Raw genomic sequence first — 11324 nt, 5'->3', positions numbered from 1 at the left:
CGGCCCCCTGCATCCAACCAATCAAGAGCACGTTCTTCCAAAACACCACTGGAGGGGCGGGTGCAGATTCCTGGATTTGTGGGCGGATAGAAAAATAAAAAGGAGAAGACAAGGGACCACTGGCGAGAAGCTCTTGGAACAAGAGATACGAGCGTGGCTTCCATATTTAAATGGATTCGTTACTATTCAATGTGCGAATATACGGTAGGATTTTGGATTAAAACTCTAAGCCACGAGGGAATTTCCAAGTGATTTTCGAAAGACTTACTGAAGTCCATAATATGTATATCTTACGTGCAGCAAATATGTTTACGAAAAACATTTAGATATATACGAGAATAACCAGGAATGTGTGTTTGAAAGAGCTCGTAGAAGTCTTCGTGAAATTATTGTCTATCAACACATCGATAAAAGCCCTGACCCGCCATGAAAAGCCGGAATCACATCAGTGTGACAGATGTTTTCAAGGGGGTCCCAGTCCTTCTTTTGTGTCCATGTAAACAACAATGACGTGGGTAGACACCTAGCGGGACCAGCTCAGTTGCTGAGCCACTGAGCTGAAGGGAAAAGTCATGATATATCAAATGCGCCTGCGCAGCCCGTAGCAAGTCAGGCCAGGCCGGGAGCTGCCCCTTCAGCTGCAGCTTCCCGATACTGATCCGCTCAGTCTGCGGCACCCCTGCCGCTTCTCATGTAGTTCCCCTAGCTTGCTATTTCCCTTCCTCCGGTGCGGCGCCGCTGAGCCGGGAGAATGGCTTCTGTCTGGAAGCGATTGCAACGGGTAGGCAAGCATGCCTCCAAGTTCCAGTTCGTGGCATCTTACCAGGAGCTGATGGTGGAGTGTACCAAGAAATGGTAAGTGTGCGCAGGAGGAGGCGTACAATGCGGGGGCTGGAGGGGTGCCTGTGTTGTGCCATTGCTGTCATGTCCCGTGGCTTCCCCATGACCCTAGGAACTCAGGATCAGACCTGGCATGTCACCAGAAGAGCTTCCCACTACCTCCAAAGTGAGGACATCCCTTGTACACTTTTACCCATGCACTCTGCTTGGCACAAGTGGTGGGCATTGCAGTGCGACTGCCCAGCCCCGATTAAGGGCCATCCACCATCGTATGGCAGGGGGGGGGGTCTTGCTGGTGAGCACTATGTGATCACCAGCTGATCAGCTACTGTGTATGGGTGATGACGATTACTCTCTGGATGCTGATGTTTCATTATGATTCCCCCAGGAATGTCCATATTAAAACGCGATGAAAGGCAACCCGTAGTAGCAGGCGCTATTAAACATGCAATTATAGTGACTGCGTATGCCACCTTAGATGATGCACCAGCGCCCGGGAATCTGATACCCTTATCACCTTGTGATGCTTGATTTTGTTGCATCCGTTCACTACGTTGCTGAGCCTCTCCTTGGGATGCCGGTTTCTCTTTGCTAGGATGCTGCTGTTGCTGTTGCTATGCTTTGACAACTGATGGGCGCGGCTATACTCCTCCCTGCGTGGCAGTACCTGCCTGTCTTCCTTGTAGAATGCTCTCTGGTCACGCCTCTGATAAGCAGGTTGGAAATTGCCGGCTCTTTCATGGAATAAGTCCAGCTTCAGTGCGGATTGGTTTCAGTAGGCCTTTGCGAGCAATACCTACATTGCTTCTTTGTTGGGGTGCACGAATGCAACAGGCTCGGAAATTAAATAGATCGGGAAACGGTGTGCTTCCTATCATGTTTATAATTCAGTTTGATTTGGCGTGTGCTGTAACTAGTGCATTTCTGTTTGCTCCAGCAATGACTTAAAAGTGTACGCCACCGATTCTTTAAACATGTTTCAAGATAACTGGATCGTTTGGTGAACACCCTTAGTTGAATGACGATGTTTTAAGGGCAAGGCTGTGATCTCTGATGTGCAGTGTTTGGTGTGCATCGTGCAGTGAGTGTAATTTGATATTTCCCACACTTTTGACAATGCCCTGAATCAGATTGCGTTTCGTTTCTTGTTTGAGGACTGGAGATTACACTTCATTCATGTGTGGTGTGTGTTTGACTGTTTTATTGACCACATTTTCATTTGCATAGGAAGTGCTCTTGCCCATCTCTTTGGGTGCCGGACTGCATGACTTCCTATACTCTCTTTTATCTAACTCTGTGAATACTTGCCTATTGCTGTTCAATGAGGACTCTTTCGTTTCCCATTTGATTGGGAATCCAAGTCGTTTATTTGTTTTCAAAAATTGATTAGCAAAATGATGTGGTGAATAAAATTATCTTGATTAGCAAACAAACTTATTTAACTATCAATTTTCCACTGCTATTTTGAATGTCATGTCACCAGACGTTGTTTGCACACAAGCAACGGTAAAGCATTTTTGTATACCTCTGAAGCAAAATTAGTGAGATGCTTGTCTGTACATTGTGAAGGTTAGGTGCATGAATGGAGACACATAAATGCATAGATATAAGGCTCTGAAAACATTTTTTAGTGCAAAGCTCTGTGCAACAGGGTGCAGTTGGTGTTGCAAAGGGAAGTGTCCTGTATATTCTATGCTTGACCCATCATTGCTGTGTAAGGAGAAGTTCAGAAGTTTCGTAAATCAAAAAGCTGACAATGTTAAAGGAAAGTTATAATCTGAGACAAAGTATGCAGTATGGTGTTGTGGCAGGTAGGGGAATTGTGAACTTCAGTTTGGCAAGATGGCTCATGCCTTCAACGTATGATCAGCGCCTTTGTGACATTTGTGGTAACTAATTCTTTGGAGATTAAATCACATAAAACTAAAGTATTCTACAGGAAAAAAAAGCTACCTCATTTCAATAGTGAGTTCTATTCTAACAGAGTCTTTGGAGGGGGTGGATAATTTTATTTATTTGGGATTTTCCATCCTCTCCAAGCCCCATATGCCTCAGGTGAGGTAGTGGTTCAAGACCCGTGCGATAGCATTGTCAAATCGGATGATCCGGGTAGATGCTACACATGGTAAGTTCTCACTATTGCCTACCTTAGGGCTTTATGAAGGGAACATTACCTCCAAACTTCTTCATGGTATAGAATTTCAAATGTGATGGGTGAGAGATTTTAAAACATTTTTTGTTGTCGCATTTTTAGTATACAAGATACCTTACGCAACATGGTCAACACTAATATATATATATATATATATATATATATATGAGAATTGCTTTGTACCTCAGTATAAAGCTATTGGAGTGCACTCCAGAAAACAGACCCATGTGAAAAATCCACACTGGACCCAGAGTTTCAAAAAGACCAACAAAGCTCCAAGCATCCAAAATATTCTTTAATCAATTTGATGCCGTGGACGAAAAAACGGCGCGTTTCGCGGCAAAGCTGACCGCTTGATCACGTTTAGGGTACAGAAACAAAATAAGGACATTTAAACCTGCGTGCTCTCTATGGTATGCATGGATAGAGTAACGTGCACAGTAGTAAACATGCATTTGCACAAAATCCGCCATGTTTAAACATGTTATAAACCTAAGTGGGTCGTGTAAAATACACTAAAATACATGTAAACACATTTGTTGAGGGCACAAAATAGATTAGCAATGTTTCTCTTATCTCAACATATGTAACATGCACATTAAGCATTATTATGTTCACAGTGTGCGCGAACTATGCATTTATTGTAAGTTTCATGCTGGGATTCCCACGTGATGAGCCCTCTCTTAATATAGAGATGGTCATTGACCATGTTTATTAATGCGGACATATTGAACTATATCCGTATTGGTTTATGCATCAACACGTGTATGAGCTGCGTAGTAGGTGCGCAAACAAATGGCCAGTTAATTTTAAAATAAGTGTTTGTCGTAAGCCAGGTTAATTGGCAAGGTGACAATAATTATTCCTAGAAATTCAAATACAAATATATATATGTATAAATTAGAAAAAACAGTCAGTCTAGTACATATACAAAAATGTGGAAGATACTTTCTTAATAACGTCACAACATTGAAAACCCAATACTAACATTTTTACCTAGGTGTCATCCTTAAACTTAAAACTGTTGTCTAAGAGCATAATTCCAGTAACAAATTCCCTCCTTGAATTACTCTGGCTCAATATTCAAATATGACCATTAGAAATTTGACCAACACCAAAAGAAGTGGAACCTGTGTGCTGGTCATCAGTCTGTTCCAAAGTGACTCTGTTATCACCGCTATGACTGAATGTATGAAAGGTTTGAAAGCAATTACCCTGTCCATCATAAGGGCAGTACATTCCAACATCAGATGATATAAGGTCTCAGCTGACTGTGAATTACAGTCAGCAATGTCAAAGCTATATGGGAATGTGCTAGATATTGTAGCGTTACTAGAAGATATAATTTGATGTAGAGTGTTACGCTTCAGAATTGAATTTCAGTACCCCTGGTAGCAAGACATTATGAATTGGGTATTCATTCTCTTACATCTAGAGCAAAGTGGAGTTTTTTATCGGAAAATTATTTGCCGATTGGAGGATTCTCTAAATTCTCTGTAGTATATATTAGCACAAACTGAAAGGGTCGGGTTTTTATGAGAATTTGAGGAAATTTTCACAACACAGTTTAGTCGAATGGAGATGCTTAAGTAGCATCTCATTAACAATCACTGAAGGTTAAGCAGGCACTGTACAGTAGGGATTGGATATCGATCCTGGAGGGACTTCATGTTTATGACTCGAGGTGTCAACTGAGGAACGATCATAAAAGGCGTAGGATAGTAGCCCCGTATTTAACCTTTTATTCAAGTAAAATTGTTTGAATCTCCTTTTTTGAAATTCAGATGGAAGTTTCATTTTCTTAATACATTTTAGAAAGATATGGGTTCCTCCCTATTGATGCTTTCACTTGTAGATTCTGTGATATGACTGACACCCAGGAAACTCTTAAACATTTAGTAACCCCATGTACTGCATTACACGCAAAACGATTCTGTTACTTTAGTAAGTTTTCACACCTTTACAATTCAGGCGTTGAGGAAGATTTATGTAATGAATGTCTGGCATATAGAACTACCTCAATTGTAATAGTGACAGTTGGTTTTATAAAAAGTTTACAACTTGACGAAAAGCCTGATGTTACATGGTTTTTTAAAGACAGTGATAAGATTTCTGATTTTAGAAAGGATTGAAGATTATGCTTTTAAATGTGTTTTAAAAAAAAAAATGTTAGGATGTATTTTCCGTGTTAATTAAATATTAATTTGTATTTATTTTGCGCCAAACGCAAACAAAAAAAATAGAGAAATGTAGGACATAAGATATCAAATTCCAGCTATTCAGTCCAGAGACTATATCATAAAAAGATTTTAATCTTAGAGTCCAACGGACCACACATCTTACAATGGCTCAAAAAGGCAGGGAGGTTAATGAGACCACAACCTATTGGATTGGATACAATCGCCATTGTCCTCTGTCCTCTGTAGACCAACCCTCAAGAGTCCTGCAAAGGAATCTAAGGTCCTGAATTCAAATGCAACCAGGAGCCGTTCTTGATTGTAGCCAATTAAAGACCTTGTTTTTTAAAGACTATCTGGATTCCCATCACTTGGCGTTATTTACATTGGTTAGGATGAAGTTTCTAGAATCCATGATACAACTTCTCAGGTTAGGGTCCAGAATCTCAGGCATAGGAATGTGATGAATGTTTAGATATCATTGCAATATGTTTTATTTCTTATTTTTCTTAGTGTTTTGTATTTGTTCAAGTTTCCGATTAACAGTAAAACAAGAAACAAAACCAAAATTGATTAGCAACATTTGATAATTAAAGTTTTCTTGATTAGCAATCTTATTTATCAGTTTTCTACTGATATTTGTAATGTCACCAGACGTTATTTGTACGCAAGCAACAATACAGTATTTTTGTGTACCCCTGAAGTAAGAAATTAGTGAGATAAGTGTCTGTAAAGGTTAAAGGCTAGCTGCATTAATGCACCCAAAAAATGAATAGATATAAAGCTCTGAAAACCGTTTTCAGTGCAAAGCTCTGTGCAACAGTGTGCAGTCAGTGTTGCACAGGGCAGTGTCCCGTATATTGTCTGCTTGACCCATCATTTGCTGTGTAAGGAGAAGTTCAGAAGTTCCGTAAATCAAAAAGCTGACAATGTTAAAGGAAACTTATAACCTGAGTCTAAGTATGTAGTATGGTGTTGTGGCAGGCAGAGGAATTGTGAACTTCAGTTGAGCAAGATGGCCCTTGCCTGTCATTGATATCAGCTGTTTTTAATATAGCGTTAAATACCTTTAAAGGTCCTCAAGCCTGAGACCTGGAGGCCCAAGCACGGAACTCCAGCTCAGGCACCCATCGAAACAGTATTTGTCGCTCTTGGCATTCGTAGCCCCAGCTAGGGTGCTGGTGCTTTCCACATATTACACATAATGTCTGCAATTGGAAATAACTATTTCCAGGATAGTGTTTTCTGAGCCAGGAGGTGCACAGGTGAGTGAGTGGAGGGGTGCAGGTAAGGTGGGATGTCAAGGTGTGGCACTCCTTTGGATACTTGTCCTAGGGCACCACCTCTAAAGACAGGGTAAAGGATAGGTAGAGGTGCAGCGGCCCAGTGTGAAATACGTGCAGCTACTTGCAGATTCTGCTTGTGTTCCCAGTCTCTTCCGCAGGTGTTAATATATATAATGCAATCATAATTTTAGAGCAAAGTGAGCTCTAGGGGCTAGCTACAGTGCATGGTATTGCAGTGGATCTGTTGGCTTACAGACTGGATGGCACTATTGATCACTACTTAGCAAAAACATCTGGTTAGTTTCATATATTCATTATGTAAGAGGGAAAAAAAGTAAGATAATAATCAGAGTGGATGGCGTAGCCAGCAAATTACTGGGCATACTACGTGGAATATTGTAGTTTGCTCCCATCTCACTTTCAGGGTAGATGGAATAAAGCTACTATGGAATGTTGGTGCACACTAGCGATTCTAAATCACTCTTGTTAAATGTCAAGCTTCAAATGTTCAAAGAAGTTGAAGGTGCGGGGGGAAGAAAAAAATGATCTTGGCACAAGATCAATAACACATAGAAAAAAGGAAGTAACTGGGCAAACTAGGTGGAATATTGATTCTAGTTTTCTGCCATCTCAATTTCAGGGTAGCTGGTATGAAGCAGCATGGTGATAAGATAGAATGACAAGGAGTTTGGGATCAGCTCATGGGTTGAGCACCAGTTGCAGAGATGAATGCAACTAGCAGGTCACAGAACTAGGTTTGCTATCGAAACCTTTTGGCTGTATGATCATGTACATTTTCAAAAGTATTCTCTCATCAATATGATGCACCTTCCCCAAAAAAATGAAATATAGATGACGGTATGAGGTTTAGGTACACCAACCTAAACTCTGTTGAAAAACAGACAATGCAGTGCTTTCCAGTAGCAGTACTGTAATTATGCATTATGTATCAACTTACATTCTTTGAAATGGAATTGGACTGTTTCATACTGATTACTTCTGGATTGCAATTTGAAAAAGAAATAGCTTTTCTTGTCTAGCACTTCACACAGACCTTTGGCACGTTTAAGAGCGGAGGAGGTGATTTCTGCTTTACTGTCTCTCTGTTAGCCCCTTTGAACTTCCAGTGAGCAGAGAAAAGAGGGCAGAGATAGCCCCGAGGGCAAGAGGAAGGCAGGGCGAGCTGTACTTTCATTGAACAGGGTAATTTAAATAGATGGCTTTGTTACACAAGTGCAAATATAATTAACATACCTATAGAATATCATAGCATGCTTTTTGTACGCCTTGGAAGCAGTGAGCCATAAAGAAATTGGTTATTGGTTATTAGTTCTCATCACTTGGAAGCATACGTTTGAAATGCATTTCCATTTCCATAAACACTCACAGGGATCTCGTGCAATCTCAAATGTTTGTACCACTTCAAAAGTGTTTTCAGGCAAGTACAGTACATTAGATGGAATTGCCGAATGAATGTGCAGCTGGCCTTCAATTGTTTTTCTTTTCTGTCATACCTAAGGCAGTGATGGGCGCAGTATAAATATTGAATAACATAACATGTAAATTACACTATACTAGACCGAACATGGTACTTACTGTGTTGATTTACGTGTTTATGAACATGATATGATTTTCATTCTTCATTATGCTTGGCATTGAAAAGAAATTAGGAAAACAGGTTTATCTTTTCCTCTTTGACTAGCTAGATGAATATTCTTTATGCCCCAAATTACTCTGAGGCTTACCGTTTTGGAAGGTGTTTAAAGCTATCTTCTTTATGTGCAGCTTCTATCTTAGGGCTTCATAGACCTACTATATATACTGATTCTAAAAAGCGTAGGGCTAAGTTAAGTGTCCTGCCTGGAGGTAAGCAAGCGAGGCAGCTCACAGACCAGGCGGTACTCTGTACTATTAGAAAAGGAGTCTTTATTAGGAGCTGCTGTTATTAGTAGGACGGCTTAATAAGTATGAGGCTCCATCATACGCAATGCACCGGATTATCACTCTCTCCCATGTGCTCCACGTATGCTCTTGGAAGACACTTGCCCATGAGGCTGATCTCACAAATCGGGGTTAAAGCCCGGGATCCAAATGTTCGAGGGAGAAGACCGAAGATTATTTTTCCGAAATAACCTTTGGTCTTTTCTCCCCTGAACATTTCCAACTTGAAGAATCTCTTGACTAAGCAATGACACCCATGAACACCATGCAAGCCAGAAGAAAATCACGTAAAACCATGCAAGCTAGCAGAAAATCTTGTACAAGGAACTACACTGAAGCAAAACCATGCAAGATAGGAGAAACTCTTGCTCGGGGTACACGCAAGCAGTTAAACCGTCGCTTTCGTTACTCATATCCTGTAACCATGTGTCACATCAAGAACACAACTACCACACAAACATTTAAAAAAAGAAATTTAAAGTGACTTACAAGAAAGATCACATTCATTAGAAATGTGAACTGCAAGGGAGCAGTCCCATTTAAGGCACGTGGACCTGGGGTAATTACAACAATAAAAAAAAAACGTGACTTGTTAAACTAAACGAGCTGTTGAAATAACGATTAGAGGGAGGATTCCCCATACGAGTGCATTAGGGTTACTCAAATGAGTCACATTTTTTTTCATTATATCCTTTTGGCCTAGGATTTGACCCTTTTGCACCTGGAAAAAACATTTCAATATTATATTCTAACTACAGATTTTATTTTTTCTTATTGGTTGTGCACTCCCACACATTGTTAGTAACTACAATCATGACCACATGAAGGACATTATGAAAAGCAAATGACTATAGGAAAGAGCAATCAAATTAAAGGAGCTCCAAGGTGATACCAGGAAGAGACGATTCATGTAACATACTAATTGGTATAGACGCCGAAGGACTAAAAAACAGCGCAAATGTAGGAATGCAACACAAGGATGAAACATAAGCCCCATAGATGACACTCTGGTTCCTCAGATCCATTGGAGCAAGCATAAACACAAGCATGGGATTAATGACCAATGAATATGCGCCCAGTAAAATCATGGGATTTATGCCCATTCGAACCCAACTGATTTGCACCCCGTTGCAGCCATGCAAACCCTAACCAGCACACACGGTGAAGCAACCAACTAAACATAGGATTCGCAACCACGCGAAACAGCAACCAGAAAACATGGTGAACAAACCCAATAAACATGGGACTAGCATCCATTTCCCCCAAAAATCAAACCTCGACCTACTCACTAACATGGGCTTTGCGACCATTCGCTCAACAACAAACCTGGGATTCATGGCTAGTCATAACCATGCATCACTACACTAGCACACACACTTGCACATGTAGTGGCATAACAGTTTCAAAATGAAAGGAACAATGCTAATTATTAATCTCATGTGAATATCATGTTACCTTACCAGGTATCTAACCTAAATAAAATCAAAGCTATTTATTTATTTACATTTATTTTTATTTTCAATAAAACCAAACAAAACACACATTACAACTGTTTAGGATGTACATAATCAGCATCAAACCATCACATTATACAGTATAATTCTCCGTCCTCCGCCCCCCCCTCCCACCCCACAAACTAGAGCCGGCTCACTCATGTCATCTATGGGAGCATTATCAGGTATCGCAGTGCTTGTGCACTCATCAGAGTCCTCTGATTTGTTATTGTCTTGGTGAGGGTTTGCCATAGAGGTCACCAAATGCCGCCAGGCCAGCAAGGGCCCTACTTCCTCCTCTCCCCTCCCCCAGTAACCGCTTCAAACCAAACTACGGATTCTGCCTCCGCCCATCTGAGGAGGTCCGTCCACCATAGCTCCACCTTGAGTCTGTGGGCTGCCTTCCAACCCATTGCGATCCTGCCCTTGGCCAGGATGTAGGCTAAGTCCTTCATTTTGCTTATGTGCTTTAAATCCCATGGCCTGGGAAAAATCCTGAGCATGCATGGCCAAGCTGATCCCACGTCCAGCTCCACTCCCCCACCGGCCAATTTAGTTTTAATCTCGTCCCAAAATCTGTGCACCTCCCGGGCAAGTCCAGAACATGTGTAGCAGCCCCGCTTCCACCTCCCCACACCTGGGGCATTTCTGCGTAGCCGAGCCTCCAAACCTTGCAATTTTCCCGGGAGTCAAATAAGCCCTGTGAGTGACATACAGTTGGAGTTGTTGGAGTCTCGCATTCCGGGATACCTTTTTATGGTACCTTTGGGCTCTCTCCCATTGCCCATCTGTCATGGGTCCTCCTACTTCCTCCACCCAGTCCTGCCTCAATTGAAGCAGCTCCTTCCCTACCTTTGCTCTTAGAAGCTCGTATATTCTAGATATCTCGTGCCCGCCCTCCGAAACATCATACATCATTTCCAGGGAGGCATCAGGGTCATCCGCTAGCACTGTCTCCGGCCATCTCTCCCTTACCGGTTTCATGAGCCTAGCGTAGGTTATATACTGGCCTCTATGCACCCCTGTCTCTTCTTGCAACCTCTGAAATTCCAATGCCGCCCCTTCCTGCCATATGTCCCCAAGGGTGGCCAGGCCCACCGGTTCCCAATATCTACGGACCGCTTCGAACAGTTGTGAGTCGTTCCCGCATAGTGCCACTAGCGGGGCCTGCTGAGAGAACGGCTCTATGTCGCCCATCATTCTCCACATTCTGCGCCAAACCTCCCAGCCCAGCCTCAACAGCCGCCCTCTTCCCACCAGTTTGTTCTTTTGTAACCACACCACCTCATTCAAAAAGTATGGGGCCGAGTCTTCCCACAGAAGCCTGGCTTCCGCCGAGTCTTCAGTCGACAGCCACCTGGCCACATACAACAGCTGCCCCGCCAGGTAATAAAGCTCAAAATTTGGCAGGCCTATGCCCCCCATGTCACATGGG

At 42.0% G+C, this 11324-nt stretch overlaps 1 protein-coding gene across 5 annotated transcripts in view; it reads left to right on the top strand.

Annotated features, from left to right (window-relative positions):
- The first annotated feature begins 529 nt into the window (after positions 1-529).
- The window catches only part of EHBP1 (EH domain binding protein 1), a 2510899-nt gene continuing 2500104 nt past the window's right edge, over positions 530-11324 (top strand). For 3 of the 5 annotated variants that reach the window (XM_069608215.1, XM_069608213.1, XM_069608211.1), the window contains exon 1: positions 531-855. In XM_069608215.1, coding sequence (XP_069464316.1) covers positions 752-855 — 104 coding nt within the window. In that variant the 5' untranslated portion in view covers positions 531-751. Of the gene's footprint in view, positions 856-11324 lie in introns of all 5 variants that reach the window. The other 2 variants (XM_069608212.1, XM_069608214.1) reach the window with 1 other exon arrangement.

This window comes from Ambystoma mexicanum, chromosome 4q, assembly GCF_040938575.1.
Source record: "Ambystoma mexicanum isolate Mex_15411 chromosome 4q, UKY_AmexF1_1, whole genome shotgun sequence".
Lineage (NCBI taxonomy): Eukaryota > Metazoa > Chordata > Amphibia > Caudata > Ambystomatidae > Ambystoma > Ambystoma mexicanum.
Note: the sequence above shows the minus strand (reverse complement) of the source record. Positions and strands in the feature narration are given on the sequence as shown.